The following is a 21,289-nucleotide window of genomic DNA, read 5'->3' on the forward strand; positions in this document are numbered from 1 at the left end:
CATTCACAGATGGTGCAGAGAAACAAATCCCTGATCTTGCACATCCTACTGTACCTTCATGCAGATTTGTAAATCATCCATGTGTGACGAAGGGAAGATCGCTAGTATGAGTGAGCAGAAGAACAGATCAGGAGTTGGTTTGAGAACGAGGTCTCATTAAAGCTGTGAGGGAGCGAGTTTCACATGCAGTAAGTCAGTGCTGGCTGAGCTCAGCATGGCTCATTAGGTTGGGCTGATGTGACAAACAGTCCTGAATCTCACAGTTTCACTGAGCTTAGTGCCGACATCGATGGGATTATTCATTGTTTGATGTGACATTATACAGCAATTCTGGGCCGAAGTGGCTCCCTCTGACATTAAAAAACTCAATCTACTGCATTTTTCAGTATATCTTGTTACAGTACTTGATATGCTGTCAGCCTATCTGTTTGACGATTCTGCTCAGTTCAGGGAGGTTTATTAGCACAAAACCTTTATTACCTTTATTATTATTATTATTATTATTATTAAAGCAGTTCTACAAAAGCAGCAAATATTTTAAACACACAAAAACATAAAAACACTAATCACATGGACAGTTCCCATTTATGAACACTGGCATTTCAATTTCTTTATTCAGTTGAAAAAAAGACAATTAATAATTGAATAATCAGTCAACAAAATGAACACAGATTGAAGGCAACACATGCTGGGATGTATTATTAATGAGATGCAGTCGATTCGCTCTTTGTTTTAGTTTCTGGCTTTTTTCTCTCACTCAAAGACTTTTTAAAGTCTCCTACGCATTAATGAACTCTGCTCTTCTTTCATCTTCTAATCCTCTTCCTCCAGGTCAGCACATGCTAATTTTCCTTTATAAATTAAAACAAAAAAAAAGAATCATTCATCCTGTGAAGCAGGGAAAGACAAGACAGGTGAGGAGAGAAGGAGCTGACATGCACAGAAGGTCATGGCTGAGATCCAAACACATGTCCAGTAGTGAAAGAAGTCCTCAGATATTTTACTTAAGTAAAAATAGTTTTTTTAAAAAGTGTAAAATATTCAATGAAGCAAAAGTATGCAAGTATTATCATAAAAACTATACTTAAAGTATAAAAAAGTAAAAGTACCTACTTTTTATGCAGAATGGCTTATTTTTAGAAAAAAATACAGGATTATAATTAACGATGCATCGATGTGTAAGCATCAGTAATGTTGCAGCTAACTAACTTTAGCTACTTTAAACACCTAGATCTTTAAAAATGTGTCATCATTTGTTAGCGGATATTTTGTATTAGTAAACTAATAAGTAACTAGTTATCAAATAAAGTAGTGGAATAAATGTAGTGGAATAAAAAGTACAATACTTTCCTCCAAAATATAAAGGAGTAGAAGTATACAGTAGCATCAAATGGAAATCGAGCAAGAACCTCAAAACTGTCTTTAACTACATTACTTAAATGTACATTTACTGCATAGACATATATGATAACATGAGTTCAAAGAATGAGTTCTGTGTCTCCAGGTGGGTACGTTCGCTCGGGGGATCCTTCAGGTTCGCTACCCAGTCTGGCCTCGATATGGCAGCTTCCTGGAGCAAGTGTCTGATGACCGTCACCTAACCGTGGCCACACTGGAGGAGCATCCCTTTGTCATGGTCGAGAATGTGGACCCGGGAACTGGCACGTGTGTCCGCAACACGGTGCCCTGCAGGCGCCAGTCCAATCGCACAGAGAGGTACACACAGCAGCACAAACACATGTAACGCTTGCATATTTATGCAGATGTAAACATACAGACAACACTATAGGCAACAACTATAACAACAATCAAAGCTCACTGGATTTCACACTGTGCGAGATGGGTCTAATATAGCCTGCGTCAGACTTTACAACATCCGCTGTGGGACCAACACATTTCCTCTTGTGGCCTTCATCAAGGTCACCCATACTGCAAGCTGAAACATGTTGGTCTCAAAATAAAATCGTTTTTTATGCTACGAATGAGGAGGGAAAAGAGGGGCGACATAAAATCCTTATTTTGTAAAGTGAGTTTGAGGTAAACTTGTTTGTAGCAGTAGCGTTATGTCAGCATGCCAGTGTGATTGGTGGGTTTGTAAATGTGGGTCATATAGCAGCAGTTATATTGTGAGATTTTGTGTCCATCAGTGAACATGTCTCACAGAACAATCTCAGACCATCTTTGACAGACAACCAAAGATTTCACCATCTTTCTCTCAAATTTGTCAGATTTTCTCTGGGAGCCTGAAATCACCTTTATTCAATTGTACTGGAGCGTTCCACTGTATCACTGTGTCCTTGTGTGAAGATTAAAATTGCTCTGTTGTCATGGTTCTGTGTTCAAACTCTCTGATTGTGATAGCTGAGCTTGATATTTCTTGACTTTGGAAACAGCAGCTGACAAAACAACATCAACTCAAGGTCCATTTGCACCAGAAGCTCCAGAAAAAGCGAATAAGTAGACCCTGAGTTGAGATTATTTTCTCAACTGTCAAATTCAATTGTTTCTGTTATCAGAAAGTTCCTGATGTTGAATGAAAATGTAGCCATTTTTTGACAGTTTTGTTGAGGCAAAGTTGTTGTTTAGCTGCCTGTGTTCAGACGACATTTAACATTTAAGAGCTTTGGCTCCTTTTGTTAAAGGATCAAGAAGATTGGATTTAGTGGTATCTAGTGGTATAGTTGCAGAATTCAGCCATTTGAATACAGCTCAGTCTTCCAAGCATGTAGGAGAAACTACAGAGGCTCACAAAAAATGCAAAAGACCCTACTTAGGGCCAGAGTTTTTGGTTTGTCCATTCTGTAGAAACATGGCGGTTCTACACAAGAGTTCTTATTTTCAGGTGATTAAACACTAATGAAAACATACCTATGAGTATTACATTCCCGTTCTGCCAGTAGATCCTTCTAAATGTTACAAACTGGACCTTTAAAGTAGAAAAACACATTTCTCAAAGCAAAGTATCATTTTGTTATGGTGACTAAAATTTACCATAAAAGATATCAAATAAGAAACCTTTCAAATTACACGCAGTCCTACACACAGACATATCCACCCTCCCTCTCCCTTTCTCTGCCCCAGTTTAGTTCTGAGTAGACACTGCAAACCTCCACACTTCATTAAACACAGCGTAATTGTGTGTGCTGAGTGTCTAAGTACTTTAAAAACACACCTCTGGTGTCAAACACAGATCGCAGCATGGCAGAAAACAGCCATTAAACAGCTATTACCTCTGACTACCTACAACTGGAGCTCGTCAGGAATACACAATGTCTTCATTATGTTCAAACAACCACCAACAAAAGAAGTACAAGTCTATCATAAATGTAATTGCAATCTGTTGTAAAACTAGTGTCAACCACAATGTCAGCTCTGCTTGTTTCCACACAGGAATATTTGACGGAGGAGACAAAACAGAATATATTTTACAACCTTTGGGAAACGTGATCCTCATTTAAAATCTGTCATTCTTGAAACTGATCCAACTCCACCGATTTACACATATATCTTTCTTTTTTTAAAACTGAATAGTATACTTGATATTTTTTATTAATACATTTAGATGCAGGTATAAGTACTGTATCGTCCAGTGTCTCTGCTGTGTCTCTGCATTTGAAAGTGATATTAGAGACAAAGTGTTATGCATAAAGCCCTTCTTAATGATCCTTAATGTTGGAATAATGAGTCACAAGTGGCACACATGTTTCTGATCACAGACATATTAATGTATTTTCTTCCTGGATCTGCCAAGATAGTTTCAATGAATAATAATAACTTAACTACTGAATGCAAGTGGATTTCATTTAATGTATCTATATTTTAAGATTCTTATTTTCTTTTGAGACCAGACTGTTTCTAAAAGCCTTTGTGTTGCATTTTTTTGTGGGCAGTATCTCTCTTTAGCTGAGAAACTAAGATTTGATTCCGTCGAACAACAGTTTTAATAATGGACTAATGGCCCACAAACAAAATACACAACTCCAGCTATCTTCTGGTATATGAACACGCAACACAATTGAAGAGAAGTGCTCGTTCCAAGGAACTATTATTCATGTGGACACATATTGTTCAGCAGACCAAGAGATACAGAGATCAAATGAAAACAGACAAAATCTTTACAACCCGCCACATGTCATTGCACTGATTTGATCATTTATTTAGAGGCCTTTAGGCTCATATTTTCTCTGTATGTATATATGTTGTTGGCATAAGACTCTTTCACCTCAGACACCTACAGTAGCTCCTCTGTGCACTCATGAGGTTTGTTATTTCTAACTTAATTCTCATTGGAAGATCTTCTCTCTGCCTGTTATTGATTTTGTTACTATGTATTCATGCTGCTGTGTTGTTTACCTGCAGCAGCGAGTTTACCCTGAGCCATACCAGTTCAACAGCCAGCTCCATTTGCCACATAATTATACTTATAAGTGTGTTATTTTGTGTATTATGTATGTATACGTGTGTGTTTTACAGGCAAACTTGTGTTACAGTTAGATGTTGTTGACACAAATATTTGATTATATTTGAAAATCAGGGGCAAAATCACCTTATGTTTTTCAAAGTGCTTATTGATTCATTCTGTAAATGAAAAGCAGATATGATGCCTCACTGTATTATTTATTAAAAAAATCAACATTTTCAAACAAAATACACAACAAATGCCTCCAATGGCACCTGCAACCTTCATGCATGTATCTTAAGTTCCTTTAATGATCACAGTTTTTCATTGTAAAACCATCAGTTTTGAACAATGTGTCTGTGGTAGTAAAGTCTGCCAAAAGTGCAATTGAAAAAAAGAGAGGTAAAGAGCAATAATGCATCGATTTATGTTGAAATAGGCTTGAATATGTTGTATTTTTAAGAGAATTGAGAGAAGGTTGTCATGTCTGTACTCTAAATATGAAACTACTGGTAGCAACCCATTAGCTTAACTTAGCATTAAGACAAGACTCGGGGGAAACAGCTTGCGAAAGGTAATAAAAATGCCTACCAGCACCTCTGAAGCTTACTAATTAACACCTTACATCTTTAGTTTAATCTGTACAAAAACCAGAGGAGGTGCTGGTAGTTTTTTTTTTTTAAACTTTGTGCAAGCCAGGCTGTCTGTTTCCCCTCGTTTCCGACCTATAAGCTAAGATAAGGTATTAGGCTTATTGCTGTATAGCTCATCTTACTTTTGCAAGAAAGCAAATAAATGTACCAAAATGTCACTTAAATTTAAGTGTCGATGCAGCCTCACTTGTACCACTGTATAACATTGAAGTGTTGAATTATTAGACATTTATGATATATTTAATATACACAGATTGATCAACTTTTCATCGCCAATACAACAGAAAACAAACAATTCATCCTATAAATGCCATGTTCGGTGACTCCACATGTATCTGTGTGTGTGTGTGTGTGTCAGTTATGCAGATTGCAGAGCTGACCATGGCTGGCACATTAATTATAGAGAGAGATATGTAGCGGCTGTTGTTGGGTGCGATGGCACATTGATTGCCAGTAAAGAAGATTTATCTGTCCAACATGGGGACATCTGTCATAGCATGGGACAGTGTTATCCCATCCTACCCTCTTTCTGTTTCTCTTTCACCATTTCTCTCTGGCTGGCATGTCCCATTTGGATGGTGACCAACAAACATGGAGAAGGAAAAGAAAAGGGAGAGAGAGGGAGAGAGAAGACTGCTGTTATATAAATTAGTTCATCTTGCTGGTCTGAGCAGCTTCCCCGCAGAACAGATGTTAAGCGTAATTAAAACTTTTGTCTTGCTCATTAAAAAATCCTTTCTTTGGACAGATGATGGCTTCTTTTGCCAGAGAGCTGAGCCTACCTCTCTGCCCTGATTAAGAGCAGGAATTCCACACTTAAATCCAACCTGATATATAGTACGGTGTAGCACAACATGCAGAAGACAGATGCTCAATGTAAAGCATTGCTGAAACAATAAGCTGATCATTTCATTAGTTGTTTAAGTAATTATCCAGCTAAAAAGTTACTGCTGACAGAGCCTTAAATGTGAGGACTCAGCTTCGTCCCAATTCTATCGCCAAAATGTTGGTATAAGACAATTGTACAAAACATTCAATGAAAATATGTTGATGTTTTTAATCTTTAAATCTACAATTTTTATCTGCAATATCTGCACATGACAACTGTGGTTAAGGTAAAAATGTCTTGATTATGGCAGGTAAACAATGTATGGAGAGGGTTTGGTTACAATTAGGGAACAAACTAAAGCTTTTGGTCAGGGTTAGGGAGGGATTATGCTCCAACACAGCTTCCTGCACTGGCATCGAGCGTTGGCACTGGAAGTAAATTTTGGGCAGCAGATTGATCCAATTTGAGAGTGAGGGGCATTGGACAGCTTGTACCTGTGTGTACGCTTTTGGTCCAGGGCTCTTTTTAATGGTTTGGGTTAGGTCCCTTTAGTCTAATTAAGATAAATCGTCATGCTACAGCTCATAATTATTTTTTGGAGGATAGTTTGTGTGCACATTTGTGAGAGCAGAAATTCAACATGACAGTGTCCCCATTCACAAAGTGTGTCTATAAAGTAAATGGTGCATTCAGGGCGCCTTGGTAGCTGAATTCCTACAGTGTGTGGGTGTAATGTTTGGGTGTCCTCGTACTTTTGGCCATTTACTGTTGTGTATTTTTTGATCTGGATTGTTGGTTTATAATAGTTTTTTGAATGGAAATGTGGTCCAGTGACATTAACTTTCATTATTCCTACGTGATCACAGTGGTGGTAATTTCAAATCTCCTCCTCCTCCTCCTCCTCCTCCTTCTGTCCTCCTTTGCTCTTGCCCTCCTTTCCCTCCAAACTGAAGCCGCAGCCCTGTCAGGCCTTGTCTGGTTGTTCACCATGTGTTTCCTGTCTGCTGTTCACCTGAGAATCCTCCTCTCTCCCTCTCCCTCTCTCTCTCTCTCTCTCTCTCTCTCTCTCTCTCTCTCTCTCTCTCTCTCTCCCTCTCTTTCTCTCTCTCTCTCTGGTCTAACTCCCTTATGGTGCTTCCCTCCACGCTGCACTAGTTTCTGGGCATTTCGTGAAGAACACAACACAACTGCTGCTAATTCTCAGCGGATACTGTACTATATGTGTACGTGTGTTTGTGTGTGTGGCACATTTTAGGCGTGTTTGTGTGTGTGTGTGTGTGTGTGTGTGTGTGTGTGTGTATTATTAGTGGAGTGTGTATAACGACGACAGGTGGCCAGCTCCTGCAGCAATTAATTAACACTGTGTTTATCAGAGCTATTGACTCCTGTGAAAGAAGCGAGTCTTTCAAAAGCACTTAAAATTTGTTTAAAACGAACTCTTACGCTGTTGAATGTAATCAACTTGAATGTTAATTGCTCACTTGACTTTTCATTCAATGTCTTGCTCGTTTAATCACTCACGTGCTCTCTTTTGAACACTCTTCAGCTCTTATGCTGACTCACTGACATGCTGAGGTTATCTCAATCACACACACAAACACACACACACACACAGACAGCATGGTTCAGCCCTTGTAGATTTTAGACCTCCACTTTAGCAGCTGATAGATGAAATTGAAAAAAAGTAAAGAAAGAGTTGTTTTTTTCTCCAAGAAGTTTGTCGACTTCATTTTCAATCTGTCTGCTTTTAACTTTCATTGTCCTCTGTTGCTTTTAGTGGCCCTCCGTTATTTTTTATTCTATTACCTTTTCACCATTTCCTGTCCTTCTGTTCTCTTCTTCTACACCCCATTAAGTAGCGAGGTCACATAGAGGAAGTGAGTGTCCCTCACATGATACACACCTTAATGGCCTTTGATTAGAGGCCATCACAGTCATTCAACCATCCACTGTGGGCTCCATCAACACTGCCTCGGTGTGTGCGTATGTGTTGTTTTTAGGCGTCTCCTCCGTCTCTTTGAAAGACACCCTGTTAACAGACATTGATTTTAGCTAATGAACCAGCCATCGCCTGCCCTTCACTTCGCTGCCGTTGACGTTGAGCGCTGTGAGCGTGACGTTAGCACTCGCTTTCCGAAACGAAACAGGTTTAGTCTATGAAGCTAAAGATAACTTCCCAGCTGCCAGAGAGGGCCTTTAATCACAAGATGTTAAAAACAAAAGTGTATGTACTGTATGTGTGACTCTGCTTTTTTTCATCCTTTTTACAGTATTATCGGCCACTCAGAGTCCTACACCAAACTGTGCTGTAAGGGCTTTTGCATCGACATCCTGAAGAAGCTGTCCCGCACCATCAAGTTCTCCTATGACCTCTACCTGGTCACCAACGGAAAACACGGCAAGCTGGTCCGTGGGACTTGGAACGGCATGATTGGGGAGGTGAGATTGAGGGCTGAGTTATTTAAAGGATAAATCCCTGAATACAGCAGCTGGTGTAGCTGTGTTGAGTTGCCTAGTGGCCATCTACAGACTGTTATTAGAGCAAGGTGTTTTAAAATTTTCATCCAGATCTAACTAAAAAAGAAATGTAGCTTTGGGCTATGGCATGTCCCAATTACATTAAAGGTAAGTTTTTGTGTGTAGCATATTAGATATCACCAAAAACAGCAGTGGATATTTACCCATAGTTTTAGGAACACTGCATATTTTAATAGTAACTATTCTTTAATAATAACTTTAAAAAGGGATAGATAAAAGAATATTTTTTTTAAGAGATACCTACTGTAGCCATGATAACAAGACTGCATTCATTTACTTCTTTACACATTCAGGAGACTTGAAACAACATTACTCTTCATTCAGGCTCATGTTTCGTCACTGCCTGATGAATTTATGTGTAATATTCACTCTGTTTCAGCTCTGTTCTTCATCTCCACCAACTTCTGAGTTGAAACCCACTGTGCACTACCTGGGCAGGTTGTTTACAGGTTTGGAAATGAGGTTGATGAGAAGAGATAGGATGAACCAAAACTGTAAAGTAGAACTGAGAGAAAGAGTTTGGCTCATCAATACAAGTGACCCCTGTCACTTTACACATGGTTATTTGACCCATTGTTAATATAAAATTATTGATTAGTGCCTATTTAACATAAAAATTATAAAATAAAAGTGCAGGGACCAATATGACTTCCACCAGATCCTCAGTATCAGTTTAACTTCACCAAAACATACTCAAGTCGAAGGATCACATGCTCCTCTACCAAATAAGAACAAGTTCTGAAACTCTTTAAATAATGTCTTAAATAAATTGTTGTGATGCTCTTTGTCAGTTTCAGTTACTGAAAAATGAAAAAACAACTGCCATATTTTTATCAGCTTATCTGTTATTCATTGTAAAATGTGAGGCAGTTTGTACAGCTGTTACACAGATTTTGTGGTGCGAGTACCTCAAGCTGTACACAAGGACAGTTATTGAGTAGATGTAAGTAGTGACTCCCCCACCTCTGGTTCGGTTAGTGAATGGTAGTAATGATGCACAGTGTCTTAAGTTGCATTGCATGACCGAGAGAGTTTTCTTTGATGGGTTTTATCTAGGTCAGTGGTGTGAGGCCGTGCATACATGTGGAACTAAAACACACTTTTCTCACACACACCAAGCTACATCAAACACAACTGCATCAGAAAGTAAAATGCCCTGAACAGGTGTTCCTCAAGAGAGCCTTCTAGCTTGTGTTTCTGTGCCCGCAGGCACTTTGCTCTGGGTCGGTATATGTATATGTGTGTGTGTGTATGTGTGAGTGTGGGTGTGGGTGTGTGAGTGTGTGTGCTACATTTATTAAAAACAGATGATTCCTGCTTTTGAGAGCTTGGATATGAGCACTCCTGAGATGCATCCTCTCTCTCTCTCTCTCTCTCTCTCTCTCTCTCTCTCTCTCTCTCTCTCTCTCTCTGGATGCTCAGATGATGAGACAAATATTTCTCTGCAGACAGCCATTATTAGAGTCATGCTTTACTGTAGAGCACAAAGTGTTTGCTGCATTGTGACTTCCATGTTCAAAAAGGATTGCTTATGAAATTCAGAGTTTGTTCTCTTTTCAGCAAAGAAGAGCTTGACAGCCTGTCCTTTGGGACACTGGAAAGCAGGTTTTGTTGTGATAAAATACACCCATTCACGTCTATTTTGCTGAATTATAAAGTAACCAACAATGGTTTTGTATAAATGGCGTGTTTTCACAGTGCTGACCGTAATTATTCTCTGTATCTCTGTCTTTCTTCTCTCAGGTGTTTTATAGACGAGCTGATATGGCCATTGGCTCTCTCACTATCAACGAGGAGCGTTCGGAAATCATTGACTTCTCCGTGCCGTTTGTTGAGACAGGTATCAGTGTCATGGTAGCCCGCAGCAATGGGACAGTTTCCCCGTCTGCCTTTCTCGGTAAGAAAAAGGCAACTTCTACATCCATTTCTGTTTGATTGTGCCGGTTTAAACTGGTCATAACATCCATTATCCTGGAGTTTGATGTACAGTACATGTCAGCCATGTTGCCACCACCTTCTTTCTCACCACTTTCTTCCAGGATGGCCTACTTATCCAAGTTCTGTCTCTGCAGACGCTTCAGGAAACTTCCCATTAAGCTTTTATCCCGCCGATAACTGTAACCTACAACTAAATCCCCTTACGTACCGCACACACACCTAAATCCCTTTTCCAAACCCCAAACAACAAAATTCAGCTCAAAACCCTGAAAAGTGTATTTCTGTCTGTCAGTTTTCTCATCAGCTATCCTCCTAACACATATGGTGACCCCCATCACAGGCTGAGGTTTAGAAGCAGGAAGTACAAAAGACACTTACTTTAATCCTTCATATTTGTTCCTCCTCCTCCAGAGCCCTACAGCCCAGCAGTTTGGGTCATGATGTTTGTGATGTGCCTGACCGTGGTGGCGGTGACAGTTTTTGTGTTCGAATACCTCAGTCCAGTCGGCTACAACCGCAGTCTGGTCAGCGCCAAATGTGAGTTTTAAACCTCTTTGTTTCACTTTTACTGGTAGAATGTATTCCTCCTGTGTACAGTGGGCGAAAGAGGAGTGAATGATCATTACAGCATAAACTCTTCAGGGGTAAGCAGGAGAAAAACTCCAGTAAAATCCATATTTATTCCACAGATTTCCATGTATATCATATTTTGTTAATCTCACATATTTCGCAATGTCTGCTGTTTTCTGAGTGTAATTCGGCAAGAATAAATGCAGTTATTTGCATTTACTTGATCAAAAGCCAGAAAATAGCCAGAAGCTGTGGCAAAAAAAAAAAAAAGATCCATGAAATGTATTTAATTTGCTAATCTTAGAAAGCACTTCACAGTAAGCCTGTGTGCGTCCCGTTAAATCCAGCCCCGTCTGCACGTTCTGCAACGTTAAAAGTTCCTCAACAGGATTTTGGGGAGAGGTCTAATCAATCCCAGAATGCAGCACTGACAGAGCGTGCCTCGTCTCCAGGTCTGAAAGGTCAGTTTCCTGTTTTAATTAGCATTCGTCGCCGCGCTAATCGAAGTGTGATTGATGGCGGCGGCACCCTCTGTTACTGCACATGAGCACTGGTGGCAGAGAGCGATGGAGGCTGAGGCTGTGAAATTGTTCTGTTGTTTGGAAGTTTGCAGAAGGGCATGAGATGACTCATGAATCCCTACAAAGCGGACATATTTTGCTTGATGAGACAACGTGTAGAAACAAATACGTTACTTAAAACTGATGTTATCAAACTGACAGTCAATACATATATGGCAACGGTTGTATAACTAAATTACAAAAAACATTTTCATCCTCTAGAAGTATCTAACCATGAAGATTAACTACTTTCTTAAACAAAATGGTCCCAATTAAAGATTGTCCTCCCAAGAAACGACATATGTTACATACATCCATCTGGAAAAGACCAGTAGCTGTAGTAGCTTTAGGAATTATAACTCCTCTCCATCAGGATCAAAGGAGGAAATAGTGTTATGTTGTTATAGAGCACAAAGTCTGCAGTGGAATGAGGTTGGGGTAGTTGGATGGTTCAACAAAATGCCTGACTTTGATATGGGAAACCTGCTGTTGGCTTCTCATTTCCTACTGACAGTGCTTGTTCCCTGACCTTAACCAAGTTGATTATATGCCTAAACCAAACCAAACCTTAACCATAGCTGGGTTAAATGAGAAGTCACTCCAATTAGTTATGGTTTTTAAGGCACTAACAGACATTTACATGTATCCTTCTGGTGGGAATTACAAAGAACATTGTTAACAGCGTGGCCTGTGGATTATGTAGCATAATAGAGGTATTATTTCTTGGAAGAAATTTTGACATTGATTTTTAAAAGTCATTTTTAAATGCTTTGAGCGCCACAAACAAAATCCTATTCACTACTTTTGTAGTGGGGTGGAGGATTAAATCCTAAAGCCCAGGCGAGTAAAACCAAAACTATCTGCTCGTCTAGACACCGCTAGAGCACTAAAATGTGTTTTCCAACATGAAAAACCATAAACCTTACAGTATCAATGTTTGCCCCTCTTTTCTCACTCTGGTCTAGAGTTGTCCCCATGTTGAATACAGGACCTTGTTACACAGAAACAACCTCTCTGACTTTCTCCTCCCTCTCTTTACTCAGCTCCTGGAGGTCCGACGTTCACCATCGGGAAGTCAGTGTGGCTGTTGTGGGGCATCGTCTTCAACAACTCGGTTCCTATTGAAAACCCTAAAGGAACAACCAGTAAGATCATGGTCCTGGTCTGGGCCTTCTTTGCTGTCATCTTCTTGGCCTCTTACACTGCCAACCTGGCTGCCTTCATGATCCAGGAACAATATATCGACACAGTGTCTGGGCTCTCTGACAAGAAGGTAAGAGACTGAATAAACAACTGTTTCACTGCGGAATATTAACCTCAGAGTGATTGTGAGGTGGGACAGTTATTGAAAGACCACTCAGACATACAGAAAGCAGGCTGCTTTTGTGGAGCCATGAGATATGGAGCAAACCACTCCTTTGTCTTTGTGTATAAATCCATGCCACTTCATCTTCTGTATTCTCTGTTCATCACTCTGCATCACCTAATAAACCATGAACGGAAGAGAAACAAAGGACTCACAGGAAGCCTTTAAGATGAAGTCAAGTAAAAGGACTATGTTGTGAACGTCTCTGTCCTTTTCCTATCAGTGGGGAACCCAGTGGCACATATGACTAATCAATTACTGCCTTCTGTCAATACAGATGGTGTCTGAGTCTCGACTTGTCCTGTCAGTATTTCGGTCTGTCCATCAATATTCCCCCTGTGCCGTCTCCATCTCTCGTCTCTCTCACACTGTTAAAACAAGATCACCAAATGTCAAACGATTAAAACACAGTCAAGCCACCGAAGAAAACAGACACGCACACACAAAAACTCAACCCGGAAACACGGCCTCAGAGGAGTTTTATAAGATAGCATTTCATTCTTCACAGATAGCGAAAACAACTCCGCGGCGGGGATCAGCAAAGCCACCTCAGTGATCTATGGTTGAATTAACTGACTATATTAACTTTATGCAGATGTATTATGTCCCACAGCATAAGGGACCAATATAAATTACCCTGCACAACACAACCTCAGTTGCCCCTTAATTCTGAGATCCTACACGACAGAGGATTAGGCGGATTTAGGCCGTAGGCTGGCTGGGTTCACATCTCACAGATTTAAAGGATAAGGCAAATGTTATTCTATATTTTTCCTATTGTTAATAAATGCAGTGAAAGGACAAAAATCAATGTGTTAGTCCATCTCAATCCAACTTCCCTACCCTCTCAAAAAGGACTGTGGAATATCCTACCCTATCATGATGAGAATACTTGACTACGGAGACCCGATCCGTAAGGGAGCTGTGGACAGTCAGAACCTGATCTGAATAGACCCGAGGATAATCAGACCTGATTCAATATGTGGTCAACCCCAACAGACTGAAATCGAGAGAGAACGACAATACTGGCAGCATAATGATCACCAGTTAATAAGCAGCGCCAGTCAAAACATGTCATGCTTTATGTTACATATGTTGTGTTAATAATTCATTATTAATTTCCTAATCAGGGGTTTAATATAATAGTATTCATATATTTCAAGTTTTTGCATATTCAATTAACCTGCTGTTCACGAGACTCACAAGAGAGTCGTGACTACCCCAGCACATTTGAATCAATGTTTTTCAATGTCAGTGTTTATTTTTGTGCACTGTCCACTATAAATAAACTCTACCAATTACTTGGCATTAGTTAACTGGACGAGTGCCAGCTGGCCACTCTATTTCTTCCTATAATTAGTACCAAATGACATAGTACTTTAGGAAACTTGTTGGAAATTATTAGAAAGTGATTCAGAAAATTAAAGACCCGTAAAATAAAGTGTTATCTAATTTTTCCTGAACCTCACAGTTCACACTCTCCATCTCGCCTCAAAAAACACGTTTTTCCTCCTGTGATAATTATTATTCATCATGTGATAGCTGATCCACTCGGGTAATACTGACACACACAGCAAAGAGTCACCCTCAGCAGCGCAACATGAATCTACCTAACCCAGTGAGACTGAATAATAACCCGGGTTGAGTTTTTGTTAAGAGGAACCAAGTGTGCCCATGAAGACCTTTAACCTCAAGCTCATTTGTCTAAAAATCTCATCACCTTCTTAAAACAGCATTACTCAAACAGGAATGTGCATGCTTATAGCGAGTATTTATGATTCAGATTTAGAAAACTGGCTCACAATTAAGAACACGTAAGTTTCGTATGGCTGTGCAGAAAGTAGTACATATATTTGCAGGTGTTAAACTGCTTTCTTATACACTCAGTTGCCACTTTATTGGGTGCAACAAATCCAACCTGCATGAGGCTTATAATGTTCAGTTCTTGTTAAAACTGAAAGAGGTGTTGATTCAACTGAATGATCATTTTGGATGTAGTCTGTGATGCTGTATTGCATACAGAAAGGTGTTTCTGTCATTTAGCCTACACTTAAACACATACAATGATAGAAACACCTGTCAACATAAGGCAATACAAAGAAGCAACTGAGTGTCAACAGAAGTTGGAATTATTTACTTTTTTATTGTGTTTGTCCTGGCCAGAGGGTTTTTATATTGGTGACCTGATTGGAGGAGTTGCTCATTGTCCATCTAACTGACTGGGTATAGAGATTTGACTGAGCGGTGCTTGTTAGTTAACTTGATACAGCATGATGGTTGATGATCTGAGAAAGTTGAAGTTTATTTTTGATAGAGACAAGCAATATTGTAATTGATTACTGGCTTAATGAGTGACTTGTTGTTAGTTGTCAAAATGTCTTTATTAATAGTAAAGTTCTTAAGTTTCCCGGGCACTGCTGGGCCTTGAGTCCCTTTGCCTAGAACATGCTGTAAGTTAAAGTCCTAGTACGAAATTTTTGTCAGCGTTTTCTTGCTGAGCCATGGCAGAGGAATAGTAGCACAGAGCAGAAATAAAAAGCCAGTAACTTAGGAAAATACACACTTAATTTGTCTAACTCAGACCACTGCTTAGTGCCCTCATATTAGCTTTAACTAAACTTTAAAAGCCATGTTTGTCCACAGCGATGTGGATTTTGTAATGCTAATAATAATATGCATATGGACATCTGAGTATTGCATTAGACTGAACCTATCCTTGAATTTCTAATCTTGTCTCTGTGATGTGGGCTTTTGTTCGAACAGCTGATTATATATAGAAAAGAAAGATGACGTGCACCATCTCAACTGAATCCACCACATTTGCAGCTGAAGAGTGATTATATTAACACACACACCCACTCACACGCTCACCTTTTGAGTGGCCCATTCATTTGTGCTCGGCTCAGAAGGTCAATGCCGGAACCAAGATGAATAGATCTTTCCTGTTTACAGTCTAATTGAGCTCTAACAGACGCATTTCTGCTTCATGCCGCATTAATACGTCAACTCGTGAAATGTGAACTTCGATCGGGAACAGATTGAGCGGGATTAGGATCATCTTTGGGCAGTGAAATGATTCAAACAGATGTTTGTTGACTGATATCAGATTTAATCAAACTGAGGTGAGTGGGATGGTATTACGTCTGTTCAGTTTGGCTGCTGATGAAGTCGTTCTTGGAAAAAAAAATGGAATGACTCTAAACTGGATTTCATTTAACTGAGTAGTCCCTCATCCTCTTTACTACCTTCCAACCCATTTCTTCATTCTGGCCCCTTTTTTCTCCTCTTTCCGTAATTCCTTTCCTTTACCTTCCTTTCCTTTTACCCTCTACTCTTCTTTATTTTCTTTCTTTTGTTCCTTGTTTTCTCTTCATTTACTTCCTTCCCTACTCCTACCCTTTCTCCTTTCGTCCCGCCCTCCTTTGCCTTACTCCTCCTCTCATTCCTCCCCCTTTCTGTCTCTGGCCCAACTCTCCCTTCTCTCTCCTCTTTTCCCCATGTCCTCTGACTTTTCCCGCTCTTCTTCTTAAAATGTTCCTCCTCATTATTTCTCCCTCCCCTCTCCCTCTGTCCGCTTACCACTTCTCTGTTACCTCCTCCCTTGTTTCTTTCCTCATCACCACCCATCTCTTTTATCCCTTTTATTTTCTTGCCTGCTTCTTTCTGTCTGCTCCTCATCTCTCCCACCCTCCCCTGTTCTGCTCTCACTCCCTTCAGTCTCTCTCCTCTCCTTCTATTTTCTCCTTACTTCCTCCTCTCTTACTCCCCCCCTTACCAAACCTCCCTCGATTCTCTTGTCTCCCTCTCCTCATCTCTCATATCTTCTACCCCATTTCCTTTCCTCTCATCCTCTGTCTCCCTACAGTTCCAGAAACCACATGAACATTACCCTCCTTTCCGCTTCGGGACGGTCCCAAACGGGAGCACAGAGAGGAACATCCGCAGCAACTACCCCGACATGCACACACACATGATGAAATACAACCAGAAGGGGGTGGAAGAAGCTCTAGAAAGCCTCAAAACCGGGTACAGTTTTACTGAAATGTTTAACTATGTTACACAATTAGAGAAAAGGGTAAATTTACCAGATCCTCTGGCCAGTGAAGACATGAGACACCACGGTAATAATGATCATTATTTGGGTGACAGAACAGAGATTTGATGCTCTTTGTGTTGTAGCACCTATTTGTGAATTAGGCCGGTGTGATGGGTGTATTTTTAGATGAAAAAATCATGTCTACTGCAGCTTAATTTGCATATAGAAAAGTGCTGTCAAACATCCAGTCTTCACAAAGAAAAAACTTAAAACATGTGAAATCATTTTGAACATTTTGAGCACATTAACTACAAATTGCAGATACTTCAATATTTTGATTGCTTGATTGATTTTCTTTTGCTAGGGTTGAATTAAAATTATCTTTCAGATACTTGAAACCTGCCTGGAACATTTTGTCACCTTCAACTTCAGCAACACTAGTGGCTGTCTGGAGGGCAAAGTCACTCGGTTGCTCCAGACTGAAATATATCAACAACTTTTGGATTGATTCCCTAAAAAATTGTTGACGACGTCTGTGATCCCCTGACTTTTAATCTAACTCCACCAGCAGTATCTCTACATCTACGTGGTTGACAGACACACATTCTGGTACATTTCAAATGTACAAAAATAGTTTTGTTTATGACCAAATATCTGCAAAACTAAAATCAGCCTGTGCTAACAATCTAAACCAAAATGGTGGACATGGTATACATTATACCTGCTAAACATCAGCTTGTTAACATTGTCATCGTGGGCATGTTTGCATGCTGATATTAGCATTTAGCTCAAAGCACTGCTCTGCCTAAGTAGCCTCACAGAGCTGTAGCTGTAAACTTGTTTGTCTGAGTCATATTAATATTTGAATACTAATGATATTGCAGCCATGGACTTATTTCAAAACTCTTCCTGGTTGTAGTAAAGAAGAGTACTCACGACTGGTTCCATTGCATGTAACTTTGACAAAACATTTCTACCATGTCTGCTGTGATGGAGTAGCAATCTCAAGCAAGTTTCAAGTCTCTGACTGTGTCTCAAATGAACTGAGCAATAGTAGCCTGCATGGTTGGAAAAATCTAAAAAGTTGTGTTATGCTTTTGAAAATGATCAGCAGCAATGTAAAGTATACACCGTTTGTATTTAATGGGGTAAAACATGCAGAACCAATGATAGTGTCGGATCCTTTAAGAGAGAAACATTGAGATATAAATAGAATTCTATGTAAGAGCTAAAAATTCTCTCAGACGAAGATGATCTATTTGCTTGCAGCAAGCTTGACGCCTTCATCTATGATGCTGCTGTTTTGAACTACATGGCGGGTAAGGATGAGGGCTGCAAGCTGGTAACCATCGGCAGCGGGAAAGTGTTTGCCACCACGGGATACGGCATCGCTCTGCAGAAGGACTCCCGCTGGAAACGGCCTATTGACCTGGCGCTGCTGCAGTTCCTCGGAGACGGTGGGCACATAATATGATACATAACCCATGCCTGCACACACACTCGTACACTTTCCTATATTTGTGTTTATTTCTGTCTCAATGGCACACTGTATGGGAGCCATGGAACTGGCATCAGTCCAGTTCAGTGTGTGCTGTATCAGCAGGGAAGTGGGCTTACAGGGAAGAGTTAATATCCTGCAGAACAGCAGGGAGTGTTAGGGATATGATTATCTCTATCACACACACACACTCACACACACACACACACATATCCTTCCTACCTATACACACACAAACACACTCACCATGACGGCCCGCCGGTGTGGAGTTAATATCCTCCCTCCTCTGAGAGCTTAAGAGCACCCCACACACACACACTCGCGCGCTCACTGAGCTTTCCATGATGATGTAATAAATAGTGCGTTTGTGGTCAGCATACGGTAACTGAGTGATAAAATGGGCCGTGCTCCCTGGAGGCCACTGGGGAGAACGCAGCTCAAGAGGAGGCCACCTGTTCAGAGACCTGGGGGAGAGGCTTATGCAGTAATCATAGCTAATGGAGATGCATTTAAGCACTGTAAATTCTTCTTGTTCAAAAGGTGCTTTGTTGGCATGCTGAAATGCATTTACACCACAGAGGGATATATCTTTGCGAATATGTGTATAAAAACAAGCCAAGACCCCCATATTTTGGATGCTGCACCATCTGATCACATGTTATATGTTCCCAAACGTCAGCCTGACATATTGGGTCTTTGGAAACCTTGGGATTCATTTGAATGGATCATTATAAGTGTTTTAAGTGCTGGCTTTCAGCATTCGTTTGGTCATATTTAGAATGTATGACTTGTAGCCCATTTTGTACATATTCCCCCAATTTTAGGAAAATTAAGCATAAATATACAAACAAGGAAATAAGGACCAATCACTGGCCGAGTCTGTCACCTGACCTCAATCCGCTAGGTCATGTGTGTCACAGACTTAGAACAGACTAGTCACATATTACGTCATCTGGTATGTAAGGTATTGATGTTGTATGAATACAGTATTGGTTGTGGAAGGTAGATTATATGCTATACTATATAATAACAGACTGTGGCTGACATGAAGTATTAATTTTGCTTTTATTTTTCAGACCCCTCTGTGTTATTTAAGTTAGTTATATCAGAGTTTCACAGTCATAATTATGACTTGGAGGCTGACATGAAAGGTACAAGTTGTAAACTGGAAATCAACTCCGATGGGACATTAACACGGTATCTTTGGCACCAAATATCAGAACTTTATCTAAGTCCATAGTCATCGTTTTAACTTTATAATGAACGTTTCAAATCCAATGTCGTGGCCAGTACGGAGCTAAAATAACAAAAATGTGTAACCATCCTAAGACTGCACTGTGTATCACATCCAAGAAGATATACATTAATGGTTATGTTCAGGTTATTGTAAGCTATCATATTTCTTTCTCTTCTTCACTCTGTCAAGTCATCTCATACTCTCTCTCTTTCCTCCCCCTACTCCCATAAACCTCCGTCCCTCCAGGCGACACCCAGCGCTTGGAGACTGTGTGGTTGTCGGGCATCTGCCAGAACGAGAAGAACGAAGTGATGAGCAGCAAGCTGGACATCGACAACATGGCGGGCGTCTTCTACATGCTGCTCGTGGCCATGGGCCTTAGCTTGCTGGTCTTCGCTTGGGAACACCTGCTTTACTGGAAACTACGACACTCGCTCCACAAGTCTCACAAACTTGACTTCATGTTGGCCATCAGCAGGGTGAGATTTGCAAATTAGTTGATTGATTAGTTGTTTTTTAGGAAGCTGGTTTGCTTGTTGTTTATGGATCCTCAGTTGGTTGTTTGATTGCTGATTACTTGGTTTATGGAAGTAGGGCAGAGAAATTGCTTCACTGATTTTTTACAGTGATTATTTAGTTTAGTGACTGATTGGCTGGGTGTAATTGGATTAGCTGAGTACCAGCTTGGTTGAGTGATTGAAAGATTGGCTGGTTGATTATTTTGACTCTAAGTGGTCGGTTGCTTGCTTTTTTAGTCTAATATGCTGTTTGACATGAAGTGGCTTTTTATGTGGTGATAAATTAGTGCAAATGTTTATTTGCATGTAATTATACGGTATCATTGGAGGGCCTTGTTAAAATATTTGCGAAAATGCCACTGCATTCTTATTAAGAATGAGAAGGGAGGGGAGAGAAAAAGCAGCGCTAATTCTGGTGTTTACTCAGCATTTAACTTTGATTGCTTAATGTTCATTTGCAATTAGCCTAAATCAGTTCCCAGTTTGTTGATGCCGTTGTTTGAGAATGTGGTTATTGAGGCAAAAAGCTCTGGCTGAAGTTACAGCCAAGGAAATGTCTACGGACTCCAGCCTCTGTGCTCCTCTGCCGTGTAATTACACCATTGTGCCTGGATCCGGGTTTTATCAGATTAACGGCTAAATGACTATCTGATCATTAATCCGTATGGGGCGGCCCCAAGGGCCAAATTAAATTTGGCTCTTTCAGGATCTCTCAGCCAACTGTAAGCAGAGAGCAATCATGGGATTTGGCTGTGTTTGTCCATGCAGTTAGAGACGGTTTGTTCTGCAGGGGACTTTAGGCGTGTGTGTCCGTGTGCATTTATTGGGGCAATCCTCTCAGCTTAAACTGTTTTTCTTTGAGTCCCGGGAGAATGCATAATGAATTTGTGACTAAGTCTTGCCTCAGTGATAAAATGAGATATTAATGAAATCAGTTTTTTATTTTACTGCCAGTGGGGTTTTTATTAGTTAGGAGGTGGATTGTCACTTTGAGATGCACAAATTGGTTGAAATCCCGTCTTTGAAATTGTCCCCTTAAGACCGCTAGGTTGATTCAAGGTTAAACAGTTTATGGCTGACTGTTGATTTAATTACAAGTGATTAGGCGATTTATACTCTACTCCTCTTCCCCCTGTCTGTTTTACCA

The 21,289-nt window shown here is 40.2% G+C and overlaps 1 protein-coding gene across 1 annotated transcript in view; it reads left to right on the plus strand.

The window, feature by feature from the left end:
* The window catches only part of LOC127373410 (glutamate receptor ionotropic, NMDA 2C-like), a 53,863-nt gene that overhangs the window by 29,592 nt on the left and 2,982 nt on the right, over positions 1-21,289 (plus strand). The window contains exons 8-15 of the mRNA XM_051417856.1: positions 1,505-1,716; positions 8,152-8,320; positions 10,163-10,316; positions 10,769-10,894; positions 12,531-12,760; positions 16,719-16,879; positions 18,159-18,346; positions 19,871-20,103. Of these exons, the coding sequence (XP_051273816.1) occupies positions 1,505-1,716; positions 8,152-8,320; positions 10,163-10,316; positions 10,769-10,894; positions 12,531-12,760; positions 16,719-16,879; positions 18,159-18,346; positions 19,871-20,103 (1,473 nt within the window). The remainder of the gene's footprint in view (positions 1-1,504; positions 1,717-8,151; positions 8,321-10,162; positions 10,317-10,768; positions 10,895-12,530; positions 12,761-16,718; positions 16,880-18,158; positions 18,347-19,870; positions 20,104-21,289) is intronic.

The sequence above is a fragment of the Dicentrarchus labrax genome, unplaced genomic scaffold, assembly GCF_905237075.1.
Source record: "Dicentrarchus labrax unplaced genomic scaffold, dlabrax2021, whole genome shotgun sequence".
In the NCBI taxonomy this organism is placed as follows: Eukaryota; Metazoa; Chordata; class Actinopteri; family Moronidae; genus Dicentrarchus; species Dicentrarchus labrax.